This window comes from Urocitellus parryii, chromosome 12 (genome assembly GCF_045843805.1).
Source record: "Urocitellus parryii isolate mUroPar1 chromosome 12, mUroPar1.hap1, whole genome shotgun sequence".
In the NCBI taxonomy this organism is placed as follows: domain Eukaryota; kingdom Metazoa; phylum Chordata; class Mammalia; order Rodentia; family Sciuridae; genus Urocitellus; species Urocitellus parryii.
In genome coordinates, this window is record NC_135542.1 from 67,500,689 (window position 1) to 67,524,208 (window position 23,520).

Below are 23,520 nucleotides of genomic sequence, written 5' to 3' on the forward strand. Positions count from 1 at the left end.
AGAACAAAGGGGAAAATGGCTCATGAAAAGGTTTTTGGGGCTGGGGATGTGGCTCAAGCGGTAGCGCGCTCGCCTGGCATGCGTGCGGCCCGGGTTCGATCCTCAGCACCGCATACCAACAGAGATGTTGTGTCCGCCAAGAACTAAAAATAAATATTAAAAAAATTCTCTCTCTCTCTCTCTCTCTCTCTCTCTCTCTCTCTCTCTCTCTCTCCTCTCTCACTCTCTCTTAAAAAAAAAAAAGAAAAGGTTTTTGTTTCCTTTAGCTCCTTCATTTAGACAAATGTTACTAAGATAGGCATAGTTACTCCACTCCCCTATGCCCACCCTCAAAATAAGGAAACCATGTAACAGCAATCACAACTTTGTAGCAGTTTAATTTTTTCAAAAATTGATTAGTGCTACTTGCTTTTTTAAATGTTCTAAAACTCATAGTGTTGTTATATATTTGCATAATGGATTTTAACAAAAAATAGTTCCTGGTGATAACCATACAATTGTAGTTTGAGAGAAAGGGATAAAAATGAATAGGTTGCTTTTGCTCAAGAGATCTAGTCATCCCCAGACCCTGATCAGAAACTAGACAAGTATGTTCATATGTAAAGCCTAAAAATAAATCAAGTTGGCTATGTAGTTTTCCCTCCCCAAACAAGATGGTAATGTTCCCGAAAAAGCAGTAGAGTTTTCAGAATTCAGAAATATACCTGAAGAAAAAAAATCGAGGATCAGGCATGGTGGTGGGCAGGGGCCATGAGAACTAACTAGCACACAGAATAATAATTAATAATAATTTCTATACAATCAATTTCCGTTGACCATTCCTCACTGGCTAGGTACTATTAGGGATTTACCAAAAGAACCTGGGCATACATTTTGTGGCAGATAATATAAGCATTATAGACAAATCATTCAGTCTGGTCCTTATGCAAATGTTTAGACCCTCCTGATTTTCCACTGGCTCAGTCTTCTCACTCCCTGTTCTTCCAACACTAGCCACTTTCTCAACCATGTTAGGAAGCATAAATATGATTTTAAGACAAAACTATTCTCTAACACAGAGTTTCTCTTGTTTATGGTGGAATTTAAAATACATATATATTATATATTTCGTTTCATATATGTATCAAATGAAATACACATTTCATACATACATTATGGTATTTCATACATATATAAAATGAAAATACACATTTCCAATTAAGGATTTCCATAAAAGCTAATTTAAAGTTAGCAAAGAATGACTACATTTGATTAAATGAAAAGAACCCAAACATGTAAAAAATTCTTAACAGTTTCCCAGGCAATTTCCCTTAAGCTTACCTGGAAAACATTGGACTTAACAATTGTCATCAAGTTGCTCGGCTAAGGTGAGCAACCACTTTTCCCAGCTCACAGAAAAGACTGCCCAGATTCCCTGAGAACAGGATTCAGCCATCAAAAATCACTTCCAATAAGGAGAAGGAGGGAAAAATTGCTTGAATAAAAAGTTAAGATTAGAGTATGTATGTTTTCAAAGGAGACCAAAGACTGTAAAATGCTTTTAGGGTCTTAAAAATGAGATAACGCTCTTCCACTTGATGTTCCCACAATTAATGGACACTGCTGCTATGGTTTATAAATGAACCTTCTTCTCCTTCTGCCTGTTTTCTGCCACTTACCCTGACAGCTGGACTCTTGTCTCTCAACATAGGTTCCCCTCCTCATTCTATTCAGCAAGTAATCTCACCTTTCTCTTTCATTTTCGAAAAAGCTTTGTTTAGCTGCTATCTTACTGACATTACAGAACTCATTAGTGAACCCAGCTAATCTCCCCTAATAAAAAATAAAAAGTCCAGGTTAGCAAATTTTAGATTTAATACATTATGGTATTTAATACATTGAAATTCATAATCAACTTTAGTCATACCTATTAGAGAAAGGACACACCCTACAGAAACTAAATTCTGCAAACACTTTTGAGTCAATTCTCAGTAATTTTTAACTTTGAGATGACTTCTCTTTAGTCCTTATTATATAAGCAAAAATATTTGTCTATTCTAATCCTAGCTATAATTGATTTTTGAGATTATACATTATTTCTAATAATCTATCATGATAATAAATAAATAAAAGAAAGTAATAAAGTGTCTGGTATGGAGCCTAGCCTATCCCATAATAAATCATCTGCAAGTAAATGGCAAATATTATCCCTTGTCAATTACAGATCTGTGAACAAACACTTTTAAGGTATTACAGCAGTGATTAAAAATAAATTCTAAAAAATATGTAAATATTCATTACGTGCCCAATCTTAATACTATCTTCCAGTCTGGAGCTGTATGTTTTGTTTTTTTGGGTTGTTTTTTTTTTTTTTTCCTTTGGAGAAGTGTCTTTTTACCAACACTGCCTTTTCTATTATTTACAAACAGAATGCCAACAGTAATTTTTTTTTAATATTTTTTTTTTTTTTTTAGTTTTCGGCGGACACAACATCTTTGTTTGTATGTGGTGCTGAGGATCAAACCCGGGCCGCACGCATGCCAGGCAAGTGCGCTACCGCTTGACCCACATCCCCAGCCCCAAACAACATTAAATTTTAACCATGATTGTTTTCTTTCTGGCTCACTAAGGAATAGAATGTTGCCTCACAGCTTCTTTCTTACTCTCATCCCTGAATTAAATAGTCTAAGGTATCTTGCAGAAACTATAATTAGGCTCCTTCTTATGCCTTCTTTTGCTTTATTCATTTAAACCTAAAAGATAATGCTTTAGAATTGTGGGTCATAGATCTATATTAGATTCATCCTGAAGGCTATTTCTACTTGAAATGGTCCCAGGCGTGTGGTATCAGACAAAAGATAAGAATAACTGTTCATGAGTTACTCATCAGGACCCTTCTACTCATCCCAAAGCCAATCCCCCACCCCTGAAAAAGGGAAAACAAAGAAAGAAATCCTATTTCCCTGTAGTAAAAGATATCATTTTGGCATCTCAAGTTTAAATTCTTAAAAATTTCCCTTTGGAAGATTGCTAGGCTTGTTCATAGTACATTACAATACATTAAGGTTTAAATAAAGGCATGAATTGCCAATGACCTAATGACCTGAACTAATTTTATGGTGAAAGATAGTCCAACTTCAAAGCAAAAATAAAGCAATGAACCTCTGAGGTCTCAATCTGTTGGTATAATCTGTCCACATAGTATCTGTCTGCTATAGTTTAGATTTGGAATATCCCCCAAAGGCCCAAGTCTTAGGGTTGGCCCCTAGCTGAGTACCACTGGGAGATGGTAGAACCTTTAAGAGTGAGGCTTAGTAGAGGATCTTAGGTCACTTAGTCACTTAGGTCACAAGATGGAATCTTGGGACCCTGACCTTCCTCTTTCTTTCTCTGCTTCCTGATGGCCATGAGGTAAGTAACTTGTCCAAAAATATGTTCTTGCTATGGTATACTGCCATAGGCCAAAAGCAATGGGGTCAATCAACCATGAATTGAAACCTTCAAACCCATAAGCCAAAATAAACCTTTCCTTATTATAATTCGTTCATCTCAGGAATCTTTTATAGCAACAGAAAACTGATTAACACAATTAAAACACCATGGCAAAGACCCACCTTGACGAAGTTCACAGCTCTGAGCCAAAGAACTGATGATGATGATAAGCCATAATACAAAAATAGCATGCTCTAGAAAAGAACCAGTGGTCAAAGCATCCAGATATCAGTGGCAATACTGAGGAGGGAGTTGAAAACTCCAACCCTTCTTTTAACCAGCACAACCCCTATTTCAAAAGGAAGGAATTAAATCAACTAAAGTAATAAGAAATGGCTGCACTTACCTGAACTATGTCCCAGTTCATATCTACTTCCTCGTTAATATTGTTGGCACTTGCTGGAAACTTGACAGGCTGCCCCTGAGGGCACATTTCAGTCTTGATTTTCTTTAAAGGAGACTGACCAAATGTAAAGTCATCTTCACTCTCTTCCTTCTTGCATGCACCTTCCCACATGGTGCTTGTTGATGGTATTTCTGTACTATTAGTCCCACCCTCTAAATTGCTGGCTTTGCTCATTTCTTCTTCAATTTTCAGTTTTTTGGTCCTTTGAGCTGAATTTTTCCTTTTTGTCTTCGCTGTTTTCAGAGTCTGTACAGTGTCCAATTTGTTTTTTTCCTTTTCCAAATCAACATCAGCAATTGCCACAGAGCTATTCTATTAAGCCACAAAGAGAAGACATAAGAATTAGAAGATAAAAACCAATTTCCCTAGGATACTACTCAGAAATTAAAAGGAACAAATTATTGATATACACAATAACTTGGAAGACTCTCAAGGGAACCATGTTGAGTGTGGAAAAAGCCAACCTCAAAGTTACATACTACATGATTATATTTATATAACACTCATGAACAGATTAGTGATTGCAAAGAGTTAGAGATGTGAGTGGGGGAGGCAGGAAGGAGGTGGGCTTGGCTATAAAAGGGCAACACTAGGGATCCTTGTGATAATGGATATGAAAACCTATGCATGTGATAAAATTGCATAGAACTAAATACATACAAGTGAATATAAGTAAAACTAGAGGAATCTAAATTATTAATATCAACATCCTGATTGTAATATTTTACTAAAATTTTGTAAGATAAGTGAGTTTACTATTGGGGACAACTGGATAAATGGTACATGAAATCCCTCTGTGTTATTTCTTACTACTACATGTGAATTGTTTAAAAATAAAGTTTAATTTTAAAAAATGAATCTATACATGCCAGGAAACAAAGATTAAAACTTATAATCAAAACTCAACAACGGAAAGAAGACACTCATAAAAGCTACATGTGCCATCTATTTAATCAAAAGGAGAGAGAACAGAAAACAGAATGTCAGCAGGGTAATAGCAGGCATTTTCTTTAATCAGAGTTCATCCAGCAGTCTACACAGGAATCCAGGGACTACTCACTTCACCCCCACTTTCTCTCCCCATGTGACAGCTCAGCTGTGAAGGAAGGAAACCAGACACTTAGTACTGGGGATAGAGCAATAAATATATTCTGCCTTTAAGAAGCTTACAGTTTCACATGCTAGCTTTGTTTCCAGTTATTTAAGTAACACAGATGGCACAAACAAAAACAACAATGCCCAATCTTCTCTTCTATCAAATATTTTTCCAGAGTTATTGACTATTAAAAACATTGCAGGACTGGGGATGTCGCACAGTGTTAGAGCACTTGCCAAACATGCATAAGGCCCTGGGTTCAATCCCTTAAACACAATGGATTCAGAAAAGAGATATGAAGATAATAAGATGCTGAAGCAGTAAGAGTTGATAATAACCTAATTAAATGAATTGCTATAGCTAAAAAACCAATATATCAGTTATAAAGGGAATTGTCAGCCACAGAGGAACAGAAAAAGGAAAAAGCAAATATGATCAGCATGGGCTGGGGCTGAGGCTCAGTGGTAGAGCATTCACCTAGCACACGTGAGGCACTGGGTTCAATCCTCAGCACCACATAAAAATGAAACAAAGATATTGTGTGTCCACCTACAACTAAAAAATAAATATTAAAAAAATATATGATCAGCATTCTTATAAGTAATGTACAAAAGAGAAGAAAGCTCAGCAAATAGATCAAGTATTTTGGTCCCAATGGTAAGAGAATCCTGCTGTGAGATGAATATTTCAGACTACCTTACCTCCACACAATTAAAACATTCAATTGTCACTGTGACAAGCACAATAGCTCCACCATAGGAAGCCTTCAATAAACCCAATAAACAGTCAAGTCTCCCATTCTGAGTCCATGCTCATCAAGCAAATTTCGGATTCTTATTTATGGCCCAACTTAGGTCAGACTCAAAGGAGAAAAAGTGCTAGCTATCAGAATTTTAAGACCTTGTGGTGATTATTTCAAAGTGTTAATTATTAAACTAGCACTCCAATTATATACATCACTCCTGAGTATGGCTAATGTGAAAACACTCATGAGAAATAGATGAGTTCCTGAAATGCTGACTTAGAAAACCAGTGCCATCACATACTATCTATGTACTATGAGCAAGTCACTTAAAATCACTTGCCTCAGCTTTTTTACCTATAATATCTGGAAATAACAGCACCTCTCTTAGCCAACAGTTGTTGCTATGATTAAGATCATAAGAGTGAGCTGGGTGCAGTGGTACACGCCTATAATCCCAGAGGCTCAGGAGGCTGAAGTAAGAGGATCACAAGTTCAAAGACAGCTTCAGCAACTTAGCAAGGCCCTGTCTCTAAATAAAATATTGTTTAAAAGGAGATGGGTTTGTGGCTCAGTGGTTAAGCACCCCTGGGTTCAATTCCCCCTACCAAAAAAAAAGATCGCAAGAGTGCAATGCTGAGCATATTGCTTCATTAACAATATTACTATTTGCTAACATTGCCATTATTACTAGGAGAGGAAAAAGAAAGCAAATGAAGAAACACAATGGTTCTGATGATAAATATTATTAAGAGAAGGTTAGGGGGTTAGGGTTGTGGCTTAGTGGTAGCGCACTTGCCTGGCATGTGTGAGGTACTGGGTTCGATTCTCTGGATTGAATATAAATAAATAAAATAAAGGACTATCAACAAAAAAAAAAATTTTAAAAAGAGAGAGAGAGAGAGAGAGAGAAGGCTGGGAGTATAACTTAGAAGTAGAATGCTTGCTTAGCATGCACAAGGCCTAAGTTCTATCCCCAGCACCACAAAAATGTGTGTGTATATAAAATACTGTATATAAAATACTGTATATATATATATATATATATATATAAAATACTGTATATATATATATTTGTGTGTGTATGTATGTATGTATATATATACACATATATACAAAATATGCTATTAGGACTCATGACAAGGAGACTACTGCCCTTCATTTTTTTTCCACTTGCATTTTGTCCTACTCTATGTAAGGAGAAAGTAACATCCCAAATCAGGAAAACACTTCAGCCTTCCCCCTATCTAGGTTCAGCACCTACCAGCTCCTCTTTAACATCCACAACCCCTGAGCCATCACTGATCAGTGGAGTGTTCTTCTTCACTCGAGGTACCCTTTTTGGTTTGGATTCCTTGGGAGCTGGCCGCTTACGGCTTCTGGAGACTTTCTTTTGGGGCTCCCAGGCATTATCTTCCTTGTCATCTTCTTCAGAGGCAGATGATCTAGCAGTAAATTGACAGAAGAATTTCCAGGGGGAAAAAATATATCAAAGGTAAAAAACAGACATATGCTTCTTAAAAAACTGATAAATTCAGATAAAATGGAGTGATAAGAGCATAAGCTGTGAACAATTATTACTAAGAATTAAAAGAACAGAGTTGATTAGAGTATAAAAACATCTTCCCCATATCATATCATACACTATAAATCACTGGTCTTGCCACTCTCCTCTCACCTAGTCAACAAACATGTTCACACACACTTTCATGACACGGAAAATCACTTATTACCTTAAGTAATTTACTAAGTCATGTCACACATAATCAATGTGAGCTTTTCAATTTTAACAATGAAGAGCACTTAAATAAGTTCCTAAGTGCTAATCAAATCTATTTAAATTGTATTGTTATTCATTCAATGAAAGGAATGAGTAATGACTCCAGGAAACATCCTAATTACATAAAAAGTCAGCATCAAGGCCTGTCCAGTTGTTTTTATTAACCCTTCTTTTCCTTTCACAGATCTTGACTACATTGGATCAAGTGCAGTTATCATACTTTTTGACAACCAAGCATTATAATACTCAGAGCACGAGCAGAAAGAAAGTAGCCAGTGAATTCTGTTGAGGGAACATCATGCTCCTATCAAGTCAGTTCGATCGGTTTTGGGGTAAAGGATAACCACTTCACTGAGACTAGTGAATAGAGATGTCAGGGTTTTTGATTGGTTAAATTCCACTTAAATTCAGTCATTCAGTCAGGCAGCAAAAGCCTGACTGAATGACTTCTTAGTTAAATTATGCTACAGGAGAGCATAATCATGATGGGATGAACCAATAATATCTTTAACAAATATCTTAAGAGTACTTAACATGACACTGTACAGCAAAGATTCTCAACTGGGGACAATTTACAAAACTGGCACTATCTAAAGACATTTTTTATTGTCACAATGGTGGGAGGGGTGCTTATTGGGTAGCAGTCAGGGATGCAACTAAACATCCTACAAGGCCAAAGACAGGCCCCACAACAAAGAATTATTCTGCATACAATGTCAATAGTGCACAGGTTGAGAAACTCTGCTCTAATGTAATATAAAGTACTCCCTATGCTCATGGAGCTTACATTCTAGTGTAAATACTATGTTATGTATTTAATTAGTTACTTTCTCTCTCCTTATGTAACACTTTATCACCAACATTAAAGGCTGGATCACAGCATGAGTTCAAGAAATACTGTTGTATGAATGAATGTAAAAGATACAGCTTTCTTCCACCCAAATGACTTAACAAGTCTGTAAGAGACAAACGCATTACTTCTTAAAATATGTCTCATTCCCCCACTATCATATTAAACCAAGAGGCTTACAACTCCGAGAAGCAAGCAAATTCATCTTTGGATACTGCAGTCTGGACCTGTATTTTTGCTCTTCTTGGCAACAATGACATCTGGAAGAATCGAACATAAAATCAGCATGACTTGAATAGTCTGATCATGGTCATTCAGTTACAAAATGATGTGCCATTTGAAAATAACATTCCAATAGCTCTGCTGCTTAAAAATGCCATAGGAAAAAACAGAAGGCTTATTCATAAGCCAAACACTGGTTTTCCCCTCTAAGTAGCAGCCAATTAAAAGAGCACCAAACACCCTTGCAAAGGACTCAAACACTTTGTGAGTGTGGGCTACCTTTTGAAAAATAAGTTCCCACAGGGTGGGTATTCTGCAAATATTATTAGTAATACTATCAGCCATCAAATTATAAAATCTTATGTTAAACTATATCTCAAAGATAAGAAATATTTTCCTCTCTTCTGTAACTTCTTACAGTATACAGTAGAGGTACCTCTACAAAGGTGGCAGTCAAATGGAATTGATTAACTGAAAAAGCAATCAGGTTATTCCTAAAACAAGACAAGCATTTCTTATAATAACAGTTCATACTTAGATAAAATGATTAATCACTATGCCACTAAAAATATTTACCAGATTCAAAGGCTCATCTATAGAAAAATATCCAGACAGATAGCAAGAGGCATCACAAAATACAGGAAATAAATTTACTGAAGCTGCAAAATTTATTTCCTAAAGATCGTGTGTCAGAACATAAAAAAGTACATTAGACTCTGATATGTTTAGAACCCTTAAACTCTGATATGTTTAAGGTCCTAAACCAGTCATATATTATAGTGCCTCTGGTGGAGAATTGTCACAAATGGGAACATGTTCCCCCAGCAGAAATAGCTCATATCTGTCCAGTAAGTATAGAATTACTGGGAAGAAAGAACAGCACTCAGAGGAAACCAGGAAGGAAAACAGTCCCAAGGAAGTAGACAAAAAAAAAAAACCCTCCCATCTTTGCCTTCACATTCTTTTAGAATATGGTTATGCAGGTAATCCTTCCTTAAATGAGTAGTTCTAAATATTGTTCATAACATAACAGGTAACTCTGATTTCTGTGTTATATGTAATTTACCAGAATAAAAATAAAATAAAACAAGCTGGGGCTAAAGTTAGTAGAGTGCTTGCCTTGCATGCACAAGGCCCTAGGTTTGATTCACAACACCAAAAATATAAAATAAAATAAAACAGAGGAAGTTAGTTTTGACAGGGTGGCAATTCAAATCAGGGCAGGGCAAAAACAGATTAATCAGTATTGAGACAATCAGGTATTCCTCTGAGAAAAACAAGTGTTTAATTCCCACCTCCACACTATGAACAAAAATATATTCCACAATGACTAATTATTTAAAACACACAAAATAAAACTACAAAAGTGCTACAAAAAACAAAGACAACTATTCATAATCTTGAGTAGGTGTAAGGAAACACAGCTTTTCCTGGGCATGACTCAAAATTCCAGAAGCAGTGCTGACACCTTTGAGAACAAGGATGAGGAGGTTCAGTATAAGCTATCTGACACAAGGTTATATATCTAGGTCCCCTACCCAACATGCCAGTAGACAACTGCCCTAGGAAAAGGTCTAGTTTAATTTCCAGAGAAGGTAAACTAGAATCTCCAGACTAAAGTATACCAAGTGCAACTATGTACATGTGAACCATACAGACTGTATGCTAAATGCAGAATCCTCCAGTACTCTTCTTCCACTAAGAACCCAGAATGCCAGTCAGATCCTTGCCCTCTAAGGGCAAACAATGAGAAGGCTTTTTTCAGGAGGATCTGACCACACCCAAAGTGAAAAACTGTAGGTTCTATGCTCTTCATCAAACAACCCACCCAGATCACCTTATAACCATTCCTATCACCCCAACCTACAATATAAAGTAGTTCCTCCTTTATCCAGGGTTTTGATTTCTACAGTTTGTTACCTCAGTCAACTGCAATCCAAAAATGTTAAACAGAAAATTCCAGAAATGAATAATCCTTATGTTTTAAACTGCATACTGTCCCAAGTAATGTAATTAAATCTCCACCTTACTCTTTAAGGACATGACTCATCCCTTTGTCCAGCACATCCATATTGTATAAACTACCCACACCCATTAATCACTTAGCAGTCATCTTGGTTATTAGATAGACTATCATAAGATCACAATGCTTGTGTTCATGGAACCCTAATTTTATTTAATAATAGCCCCAAAGCACAAGAGTAGCAATGCTGGCAATTTTATCACAATATATTGTTATAATTATTCTATTTTACTATTAGTTATTATTAATATCTTACTATGCCTTATTTAAAAATTAACTATCATAAGTAGTATAGAAAAAAACACATGGCATATATCCAGGGTTCAGTACTATTTGAGATATCAAGTATCCACTTGGGATCTAGACATGTATTTTCTAAGGATGAGGGAGCTACTATACCACACAGACCATCATATACCAATTCTATCTCCACATTTTAACCTTAACGGAAATGCATTTAAAATAGGGAAAGACAAGCTGGGCATGGTGGTGCATGCTTGTAATCCCTCCCAGTGTGGGAGGCTGAGGCAGGAGGACTGCAAATTTGCAACCAGCTTTTACAACTTAGCAAGCCCCTCAGCAACTTACTGAGATCCTGTTTCAAAACAAAAAATAAAAAGGACTGAAGATGTTGCTGAGTTCAAGACCACCCCCCCCCACACACACACACACAAAAAAAAAAAAAACACTGGCAGGCTTACGTTTGATTAACAACTAGTCTTAAAGAAGGCTTCCCGAAACTAATATTTCCAACTATCCCTTTATTAGATACCCTAGACACAATGCACATAGAAAGGTGGGTAAAATGGAAACATTTCTTTTCATTGGTGGGAAAAAATATGATTGTAAAGGGAGATAGAAAAGGAGAATCTGTATGAGCACAGAGGCCAATTACAAGCAGATCCATTTTAGAAAGTATTATATACAGAAGCTGAGACCTAGAAATCATTTATTACAAATTATTCATGCCAGTTATACTCCCAGAGGTGTGTTTGCTCCAGTTTAAAGACCAATGTCCTTAAAGGGCCTGTTTCTCCACTTCTATTCCTATCATGTCTTCTTCATATCATAAAAATTATTATGGCACCCATTTCCATGTTTGGGGTTTTTTCTTCAATTGTTTTGTTGTTTGGGGGTTTTAGAACTGGAGATTGAACCCAAGGGTGCTTTACCACTGAGCTACATTCCCAGTCCTTTTTTTGTTTGTTTTTTTGAGACACCATCTCATTAAGTTGTTGAGGTTAGCCTCGAACTTGCAATCCTCCTGCCTCAGCCTCCCAAGTTACTAGGATTTCAGGTACACCCGGCCATTTCCATGTTTTCAGTTCAGTCAAGTGTCACTTAACAATAGGGACACATTCTGAGAAATGCATCAATAGGGAATTAATTATTATCATGCAAACATCATAGTGTACTTTCACAAACTACAGCTATGACATCATCAGGTGATACAATCTTCTTGGATCACCTTCAAGCATATATGCATCCATCACTGGCATCTATCACCAACATTACTGTTATTCAGCACATGACTGTACCTATATCACCTACTAAACAATCCTAATTCCTCCATCCCAAACCTTGCCTTTAAAATTCTGATTTACATAATAAAATTCCTGCCTCTGAAACTATTTAGATGTCTCATAGTTAACTAAAATTAAAAAAAAAAAAACAGAACAGAAAGCTTGATAACCATTCCCTGCCCTAAAACACATTTCTACCAGAATCCTTCCCATCTCAGAAAATAGCATCAGAATCCATCTATTTGCTGAGCCAGAACTTGGAATTTTTCTTACAGCTTCACTAAGGTGCAAATGACATTCAGTACACTGAATACTTTTAAAAGGTTCAAATCTGGTAAATTTTGACATATGTATACACATCACCACAATCAAGACAATGAACATATCCATCATTTGTTAAGCCAAAACACTGTGAAATTTTTTTTCTCTTCCATCTCTTATATCCAGTTTATTAGTAAGTCACATAAATTTTTCCTCCAAAATATATCTCTACAATCTTCAGTGGATATTTGGTCCTTGAGTCTGTTTCCTGTTGTTATTTCAGAATAACTATAGACTAGTGGTTGTGAAGTTGACCTTTTTTTAAGTTGTAGATGGACACAATACCTTTATTTTATTTATTTATTTTATGCAGTACTGAGGATCAAACCCAGTGCCTCACAGTTTCTAGGCAAGAGTTCCACCACTGAGCCACAACCCCAGCCCTCAGCCTTCTTCCTGAGTCATATCCTGGCAGAAGGCATCACACACTAGAGAAAGAGCTTTCCAGAAAAAGAGAGCTTTCCAATTCAGATTTCCCTCCCTCTTTTATAATGTCACCGATCCCATCATGAGGGCACCAGCCTCATAATCTCATCTAACCCAAATTACCTCCCAAAGACCCTACCTCCAAATTCTACCAATATATGAATTGCAAATTAAGTGTTCAACATGTGAACTCTGGGGGGATACATTCAAACTATAGTATCACATCTCTCACCTGCACTATGGCACTCTCCCCAACCACCCTCTCGGCTTCCATGCTCTTGTCCTTACAACCTATTATTCACATATCATCCTAAGTCATGATTTGAAAATGTTTTAAAAAACACTTAATGACTTCCTATCTCATTCTTCACTCAGAATCCAATCTCATTTTTTACCATGGTTTTCTATAATGCCCTGCAGATTTGACCTCTGCTTCCCTTCCTAATCATATTTACCATTTGTTGTAGCTCCTAAACTTCAGTCACATTCTTTCATTACCTCTAACAAGCATAATTCTTTCCCAACTCAGGGTCACTCTACTTTTTCTGCTCATCAAATGTGTGGATCCTCTCATCACCTTAGGCATACTATGAGCTTCTCAGTTACACTGTATTTTTTAAAGCCCTATTTATTTCTTTTATACAGCAATATATAGCATAATCTAAAATTATATTTTGTTTTACTATTTTATTAATATAGTGAAGAACATGAAGGAAGGAAATATTTGTCTTACTTTCATATCACACTGAGCCTAGCACTTACTGATTTCTCTATAACTATCCATTAAATAAACGTAAGAATATATACAAATATGGGCTCTGAAGAGAAATATGAATTTACTTTCTATCCCTATTAGGCAATGCAATATTTGGCATTCACTGCTGTCTTGAAAAGGCACATTGAGAACATTTCTATTCTTCAGCGATCTAGGATTTTCCCTCTTCCAAGTTATCTTATCTCTATGGGCACACGAACATATTCCAAACCAATAATTAGTAGGTTGCTGTGATGTTACTAAGGGAGGAGGCACCAAACTAGGGCAAGTGAAAAGTGGAAACAAAGGGCAAAAGGACCTATAAATGAATCTTAAAATAGGGGGAAAACACTAAAATTCAAGGAGATTGAGAAGGAATACTTTCTTAAAAGGCACCTAAAGAAGTTACCCAGAGGAAACCAACAGAAGGGCTTCAAATGTTAACATAAATACCCAAGTCACAAAAACAAAATTCGAGTTAGAAAGTACCTCTGGGATCAGACAGCCCTGCCGTACTGCCATGTTTTTAAAAAAATCAATGAGAATCCTGACGCTAGAGAAGGTGAAATGGGTTACTCAAAAAAATACATGGCAAAGGACTAGAAACCAGCGCCCCAAACAGCAAGACTAGTCTTGTTTCCCATTTCATAAAAATTACATTAATGACATGCTGGAACGTGGGAGGCTCGAGGATAAAGTTGCCTGGAGTTCCCGTTCATATTCCCTAAGTTATTTAAGCGCCTCCTAGATGCCCAGCACACTGCTGAAAATGCAGCTAATGCAGACAGGGCCACGATCTGAAAGTGAAAAGGTGCTTCCTCCCTCATCTTCGAGGTATAAAACAACCAAAGTCTGCCCGAGCTTTCCCATGTTTGCCCCTCTGAGCTGCAATTAGAAGACGCGCCAGGTGACACGCAGCAGCTAGGAGATTCTCCGGGTATAGGTTATGAGATACAGTAAAATGTAATGAACCTCTCACTTTAAAAAAAAATAGGGGAAGTGTTAGTTCCCAAATGGGCGCTTGGAACTTTTTAAGTGGCCTCAAAAAAGCCGGAGCCCGGACGCCGGCCCTTGGGAGCCCAAAGAACTGCCGCTGAGGAGGACGCACAGCTCACCTTCCCGCCCAGCGTGTCGGAAGACCGGGGATTCTGTGCTACTATATCTTCCGGTTCCCGCCGGAAGTTTTTCAAATGCCGGAAGTCCCGCCTCAGTTTTCCCCGACGAAGGTAAAAACGCCGAGCCAAGCCGCGGCGCAGACGAAATGGGGCGGAGCCAAACGGGATGGAGGCGGGGCCGGAGCTAGGATCCTGAAGGAGTGTAGAGGTGATCCTGGCTCCTGGGCTGCCAATCGGCTGGGCTGCGTTTCCCTGGATTCATCGGGCGTGGGGTTAGGGTGCTGCGAATGCTCTTTCTTTGACCCGCTTTATTTTCATCTACCCTATGTTAAGTCCAATCAAGGACAGTTCTTTTCATTTGCATTATTCATTTACGGTGAAAAAATAAACATTTTAGCTTTATTTTTTTGTTTAAAGCGCCGTTAATTTCACATCTTTATTTCCTAAGGTCCGAAATATGGATTTTGCTCTAGTCTTTAAGATAGATCCAAATCTTGTCGCCTGTAACTAAAGTCCTTCTTCAGCTACCTTAATGGAAAACTTAAACCCTGGACTCATCACTAACTTATTTTGGTCATTCAGGTAGCTGGGTACACTGCCAAGTATACCGATTTGAAAAATGGGTTCTCTCAGGAACTTCGTAGTAAAAGTATCAAACAAATCTAAGTCTGCCCGGGCTTTGTGCAAATTGTCCCCCCACCACCACCTCCTTTGGTACCAAGGACAGAACCCAGGGGCTCTTCATCACAGGGCCACATCCCCAGCCCTTTTCATGTTTTATTTTGAGACAGGGTCTCTGTAAGTTGCTTAGGGCCTCACGGAGTTGCTCAAGTTGGCTTTGAATTTGAGATCCCTCTGCTTCAGCCTCCTGAGTGGCTGGGATGACAGGGGGCCGCCCCTGCACTTGGCCTGCCTTATGTTTTTGGAGCTGTTTCAACTGCCTTCACCTTCCACCAGTCCTTTACCTGTTCAGATACCCAGCAAACTAGGAGTAAATGCTAGAATGAATCAATTTACTCTAGGCAAATGGCAGACCCTGTACTTCTTGGGCAAGAATAGAAAAACTCTACCCCATTTCATTTTCAGATTATTTGGAAAGTGCTGTGACTTAATTCCTGGTAACCCAATATCCTAGGTGGGTCTTATTCTAGATTCGTCGTTTCCATTGCCCTTGCCACAATACAAAAGTAGCACCTGCTTTATAATCAATGAGGCATAAATATCTTAATGCTGCTTCCATGCCCTGAACCCCACCTTTTTTTTCCCACTCTAACCCCAGCTACTAGGGAGGCTGATACCAGAGCATCTCAAATTGAAGGCCAACCTGGGCCATTTAGCCAGACCCCCCTCTTTGAAAATAAAAAGGGCTGAGGCTGTAGCTTAGCAGTAGATTACTTACTGAGCAAGCGTTGAAGTTAGCTTTAAAGACAGGTAGTTAGTGTAGGTAGGTAAATTAGGTCTGATGGGGAAAATGGAGTCCTATTTGAGTCCAGGAAATCTGAAACTACACCTGGGAGATTGAAATGTTAATGTCCCCAAAGCCTGGCCTGGGCAGCCCATCCTAAAGAATTGTTAATAATGTGTGGCTGGGGTTGTGGCTCAGCTGTAGAGCACTCGCCTAGCGTGTGCGAGGCCCTGGGTTTGAATCTCAGCACCACATTAAAAAAATAAAGGTATTGACAACTACCACTTAAAAATAAATATTTTTTAAAAATTGTTAATGAAGCAACTCCAGAGCAGACAGGAAATTGATAATTAATTGGCCCTGGGCCCTCCAGCCCACCTGTTTCCCACATTTTGGGCATCCCACCCAGCATTTCTGGGGCCTAGTCACGTATGCAGGAAGGAGAAAGATAAGGGGAAGAGCATAGGAGAACAAAGGAATCCTAGGACATATAAAAAGCAGACCGCCCTCACTTCTGGGGATACCAGGATACCAGGTATGGCCCCCTTCTCCCTCCCAGTAGAAGTCTATGTTACCCCTTTTTAAATAAACTCTGTTTTATATGCTTGCCTCAGAATGCTTTTCTAATGGTATACTTCAACATGTGAGGAAGCAGAACTAACCGGAAGTATCAGTGTAAGTACCACAAAAAAGAAAAATTGCTTCCCATCAATTCTTTCTTTCTTTTTTTTTTTGGCGGGGGGGGTGGGGGGATACCAGGGATTGAACTCAGGGCCACTCAACTCCTGATCCACATCCCCAGCCCTTTTTGAATTAGAGACAAGGTGTCACTGAGTTGCTTAGCACCTCACTTTTGCTGAGGCTGGATTTGAACTCACGATCCTCTTGCCTCAGGCTCCTGAGCAGCTGGAATTGCAGGCCTGTGTCACCGAGCTCACCCCCAATCAATTCTTTCTGTTTACTGTTGTACACATCATAAAATCAGTGCTCAGTATATATATAAAATGACTTGTCTTTAGTTTCATGGTTTTTACCAGGTTTCTAAACCAAGCCCACAGAAACTAATTAAATTGTTAAATTAGAGAAATGAGCCTTCTATCTAGATTAGATTTTACTACTAAAGTCAAAACCCCATGGATTTGTTTTAGAAGGTTCTAAAGAGCAGCTTCCCACTGCTACTCACACATTTCCTGGACTCTGAGTATGAAAGAGCCTAGCAAAAGTACTGAAATGACCCAGGAGTGGGCCTTGCTAATGATTCATCCAAAGCAAGCATACATTTTACTGGATACATTTTGTGATGGGAATAAAAGCAGGGCTCTTTTTAAACTTGGTAAATCTAATCTTGTATATCTGAAATCATTGGTCACTAAAGATCATTTTCTAAGGTTGCTTAGGGATTTTTTTCCTTTCTTAATTTCCATTCTTATGTTGCTTTTTTGCGGCTGGTTTCAGAAAGTCTGTAAATGTCTGCTACAATCATAATTTGTGTATTTTATAATTTATAGTCCTGAATGAATACAAGGGAACATGTTACAGTCCAGGGTTATAGGAAAATAAACCACATCATAAAAATCAACCACAATTATTCACTAGTTACCTCCTTTTGATATTGCATTGTGCTAGACAAATTTAAGGTAAATGTATTAAGGGTCAAGGTGAATCAATATACTACAAAGCTTCTTTCTTCCTTCTTTCCTTTCTTCCTTTCTTCTAGTACTGGAGATTCAACCCAGGACCTTGCACATGCTAGGCAAGTGCACTGTCACTGAACTGCATTCCCAGACCATTTTATTTTTTAATTTTGAGACAGGGTCTGGGTAAGTTGCTGAGAGTAGCCTCAAACTTGGGATCCTCCTGCTTCAGCTTCCCAAGTGGCTAGGATTGTAGGTGTGTGCCACTGTGCCCAGATCTACAGTCTTTTGACATAGTTCATGCCCTGGAAAATTTACAAACAAGACTAGAAAATAGATATAGCCACAAGAGACAAATACCCAAGTAATACTCTAGAGACTACTCTAGAGTTAAGCAGGTAGTAGCCACACTACATATCCAGGAAGAAGGTAGGGATTGACCATCGTATGTTGGACCTTGACCCACATCAAGGATATTTGCCTTTTACCTGGGAAAGAAAAGATTACTAAGCTAAAGTGAAAAGTCTGGTAGGATTTTAGGCATCAAACATCTGGGAAAAATAAAACTTAGGTCAGAATCCTCTAAAATTAAAATATGTAGCTGGTGTCTTAATCCAAAGAGAAGTAAAATTGTCCAGAGAACATTTATTTCCCTTGGAATTTTACAAGAGAGCCACTCCCACTAAGAGCTGTCACAGGATATTTGTAATCAGTTAAGTATAAACCAGGCCCTACCACTAAAACTGCCTTTTCTGTCTAGAACCTTGCCCAATTTATTATTTACCTTTGGATCTCAAGTGCTGAATTCCAAGAAATTCATGGATTTAGACACAGAGCTGGAGTAATCTTGACACCCTCTGAAATTATGCAATCAGGAAGCAAGTAAAACATGCTTTGGATTTGCTTGGGGATTATTTATTTTATTGCTTCAAAACATACAGCTCTTGGCCAGGCGCAGTGGCGCTCACCTATAATCCCAGCAGCTTGGGAGGCTGAGGCAGGAGAATCTTCAGTTCAAAGCTAGCCTCAACAACAGCTAGGCGCTAAGCGACTCAGTGAGACCCTGTCTCTAAATAAAATACGAAATAGGGCTAGGGATGTGTCTCAGTGGTTGATTGTCCCTAAGTTCAATTCCCAGGACCAAAAAAAAAAAAAAAAAAAAAATACAGCTCTTTATATGATACTTTTTAGTAAATTATCATTTGTCAATTTGTCAATTGCTATTGTCAATGTTTTCAAATTCTTTCTATGTGTTTGGTCTCTCCAGTGAGAACATCATAATAATAATAATAATAATAATAATAGTAATAATTTAATCTTTGCTGGGGATATAGCTCAGTTGGTAGAGTGCTTGCCTCAAATGCACAAGGCCCTGGGTTTAATCCCCAGCACCACACATACACACACAAAAAAAAAGTAATAATTTACCCTTATTAATTACCTGCCATGTGTCAGACACTAACTTAATGCTTTTACATGTATTTATGTAATTAATTCACATATCAGCTAAAGGAGCTCTTGCTATCTCCCCCTTTTTATAAATGAGGAAAATGAGGAATAGAGAAGTTAAATAATTCATATAAAGTCACATCAGTACTAAATTGCAGATGTGGGATTCAGAACCAGTGATATGCTTTACCAGTACTTTTAAATATATTCATATACCATCAATGTGAAGCAAAGATCTTTCTTTTTCAACTATGATGGCCCCTACAATACTTGGAATCCTTGAGACATTCAGAAACAGTTGAATCTCTAAATACACTAAATAAAGTACTGTCTAACCACCTGAAACATAGCAAGGCCATTTTCTTTATTGGCTTTGAACTAATTGAAATTCCACAGAAGCAAAAATTCTTAACATAGATGCAATTGTTTCACCCACTAAAGTGTAAGATACTTGGATCTAGAAACTAAATCTTGTGCATTTTTTATCCCCAACCCACTTCCATCCTCTCCATTCACCTACTCAGTGGCTAGTAATGCTTGACAAATACTCAGTAAGACAGTAGACTAATCCCTGAACCCAAAAATGTGCCTGGAGTTAAAAAAATAAAATAAAATAAATCCTTTCTCATTCTAGAAAAGTTAACTAGAGCTCCTATTCCAGCTAGGTTCCCATTTATAAAACTGACTCTACTTCTGGTGATTCAAACTTTTTCCCCCTTAGAAACAATCACTTGGTGTGATAATTAATTTTAGCTGTCAACTTAACTGAATTAAGACATGGCCTGATGGCTGGCACAGCATTGTTTCTAGATAAGTGGATGAGGCATTTCCAGAAGAGACTGGCAGTTGAACTTGTGGACTAAGTAAAGAAGATCCTCCCTCACCCAATGTGGGCAGGCACATCCACTTGCTAAAGGCCTGAATAGAGCAAAAAGGAGAGGAAGGTGGAATTTTCTCTCTCTGTTCTGGAGTCGAAACATGCATTTTATCTGCCCTTGGACATTAGAACTCGAGATTCTCTGGCCTTTGTACTCCAGAACTTGTGCTTGTGGCCCTTTAGTTTCTTAGATATTCGGCCTTGGATGAAGGGTTTAGTCATTACCTCCCCTGATTTTGAGACCTTTGGATCAGCCCATGTTTCCAGCTACATTGGTTCTCCAACTTTCAGGTAGCCTATGGTACCATTTATGGCCTCCATAATTTCATGAGCCAATTCTCTTAATAAATCCCCTCTCATCTGTCTGTCTCTCATATTTGTTGTTTCTCTGGAGAATCCTCACTGATATAATTAGAATGGTGGAAGAGTGTTTCAGATTGGAAGATACACAAACTGTAACTGTGTCCTCTTTCATAAATTTCCATATTAGCTCCTCCCTATCCCCTCTTCTCACTATAAGAAGCTGTCATTCCTAACGACAAGTTACTAGTTTCAATGAGCTTCAAAGACTAATTCAACCAGTAATTTAGAGATTTCCTGCAAAATCTTAGAGATTCTAAAACAAAAAAGGAAACTGCCTTTGTTTCCCACATGAGAAATGGGTTTCTTGTTAAGGTTAGGTTGGTAGGTGGAGTTCCCAAACTTGGCCTGTCCTGTTACTCCTAAATCTGATTAGAAGCAGCAGCATAATACCAATGTCCTAGTCCATGATGGAGGCCATTTTTTTTAGCCCAAAATAAATTTGTCTCTCTTTCTTAGAAGAAAGATCCAAGGGATTAAAATCCAGACTATCAACTGAGTATCAAATGGATCTTGGGAAAGCATAAATTAAGCCCAAGGAATTTGATTATACAGATTTTTCAAGGAATTGAAATCAAATATTTAAATTTCTCATAGGAAGTTAAATTATGGGACCTGTATATAGAAATATAATTTCTATCTTCAGGCGACATTTGAAATTTTTAATGTTTTATCCTACTCTTTTTCTAATATCTCAAGGTATTTTTTAATGAATGCAATTAGAAATAAGATTGAGATTCATAAAAAGCATAAACAAAGATGAAAATGCTGTATCTATTGCATGGTCCACTCTTCCACTCATCACTTTGCCTAGCAAATTCAATAAGAAGCACACAATTTATTGTTCTCAGGAGCAGACAAATTATGACATTATCTTGTGGTGAATTCTCATCAGTAGTGTCCAGGGACCACCTCAAAGTTCTAAAATTTCCACTAAATGGCCTGAGATCTAAGTATGGAAACCCCAAAGGGCTCATTTAGATCTTAATGATGGCATGGTTGGTCGAGTTGCCAAAAAAGATAAATGGCAGCATAGTGGGGCTGGACTTATTTTAGTTTAATGTAGACTAATTACACAGAGACACATCTGGAGACTCTTTATCAGAACGAGGTTTTATATCTAGTACCTTTGGTCCGTATTCCAGCATAACAAATTGAAACTGTCCTGCAAAATGCTTGCCTGAAACATTTATCCAGGAATGGCTATAATCATAATTTTAATACTAGAGCTTTCACACATTAAATGGAATTCAAATTCAGAAAAACTTTGAGTTTCATATCAGTCTATGTCCAAGTTTGTCCATACTTTTTTAAAGTTAGGTTTATTGAGTTATAATTTACATAGCATAAAACTACTTTTTTATTCAGATAAACATATATAGTTATGTAACCACCATCACAATTAATCAAAATATAGTGTTCTAGGGGCTGTGTTGTGGCTCAGTGATGGAGTGCCGGCCTAGCATGTGTGAGGCACTGGGTTTGAACCTCAGCACCTCATATAAATAAATGAATAAAAGTCCATCAACAACTGAAAAAATATATATAGTGTTCTATATCTTCCATCAACCCCCAAAACCCCTCCTTCCACCTTAGGCAACCAATAATTAGCTCTCTGTTCCAATAATTTTACCTTTTCCAGAAAGTCATATAAATGGAATCCCAGAGTATGTGACCATTCCCATCTGATTTCTTTCAGTATAATGCATTTGAGATTAATCCATGTCATTATATTTATCAGTTTCTTTCTTTTTACAGCCAGAGTTCCATTGTATGGATATACCAGTTTGATAATCCATTTACCAGTTAAACATTTAGTTGTTTCCATGTTAAGCTATCATGAATAATGCCACTGTGAACATCCATGTACAAGTTTCTGTGTAAACATGTTTTCATTTCTCTATAGTAAATAAATATCTAGAAATAGGTTGCTGAATGATGTAGTGTGTGTTTAGTTGTATAAGAAACTACTAAATTGTTTTCCATGGTACATGCAAAATGGTACAGTTACCATTCAACTTGTACCACATTCTTGCCAGAACTTAATATTGTCAGTTTTTTAAATTTCTTTTTACCATTCCAGTAAGTAAATAAGGGTTTTTGTTATAGTTTCAATTTGTATCTTCCTAATGACTAATGATGTTTATTACTAATGTATTTATTTTTCACCTATATATCTTCTTAGATGAAGTGTCTATTCAGATCTTTTATCAAACTTTAACTGTATTTTTGATTATTGAACTTTAAAGATTCCATTATTGTAAATTTTAGTCCCTTATCATATTTTATCAAATATGAAATCTGGTTCTAAGAATTGTAATTTATTAGCTTATCACGATGACGTAATCTGTAGTCCCAGCTACTTGGTAGGCTGAGGGAGGAGGATCTCAAGTTCAAGGCCATCCTTGGAAACTTAGGGAGACCTTACCTCAAAATCAAAAGGGCTCAGAATGTAGCTCAGCAGTAGAGCTCCCCTGAGTTCAATCCCTAGTACTGTAGGAAAAAAAATACACACAAACACACACACAAACACACACACACACACACACACACACACATCTAATTTATCACAGGCAATTGCCAACAGAGTAGCACACAGAAAAATGATTCCTTCTTTGGCTACAAAGAAAATAACCAAAGACAAGTGTCATTCAAGAGTCTAGCTGACCGAAGGAATCAAAGTCACTAATACCTCATCACTAATACCAAAATTCTAATTACCAGCATCACTCAAGACAGAAAACATTGTGTTTAGAAAAATGACCTCATTTCACAGTGAAAGATGATAAAAGTATGAGTTTTAAATACATTAACTTAGCATTCTAAAGTAATGCTATAAAATGGAGAAAGTGGTATTTATACATTTTAGGAAATAATATAAAAAGTTAGCTAAGCCATAATAGCTTATTTGTTTAGACTAAATCCTAAATCCTGATAGTTTACCAAGCAATTGCTGTTGGATCCTGCAAGTTAGACTTTAAAAGTATGTATTGTACTTATAAGGGCTTTTAATAACTTTCTACCATGAGCTTTTCTCAGTTTAGTGATTCTAGGTCTACAACTCTA

At 37.4% G+C, this 23,520-nt stretch overlaps 1 protein-coding gene across 1 annotated transcript in view; it reads right to left on the reverse strand.

Moving 5' to 3' along the window:
* The window catches only part of Srbd1 (S1 RNA binding domain 1), a 210,755-nt gene extending 195,996 nt beyond the window's left edge, over window positions 1-14,759 (reverse strand). The window contains exons 1-4 of the mRNA XM_026385739.2: window positions 14,730-14,759; window positions 8,526-8,605; window positions 6,980-7,160; window positions 3,818-4,189 (exon numbers count right to left, since the gene is read on the reverse strand). Of these exons, the coding sequence (XP_026241524.2) occupies window positions 3,818-4,189; window positions 6,980-7,160; window positions 8,526-8,605 (633 nt within the window). The 5' untranslated portion in view covers window positions 14,730-14,759. The remainder of the gene's footprint in view (window positions 1-3,817; window positions 4,190-6,979; window positions 7,161-8,525; window positions 8,606-14,729) is intronic.
* Window positions 14,760-23,520: the final 8,761 nt, after the last annotated feature.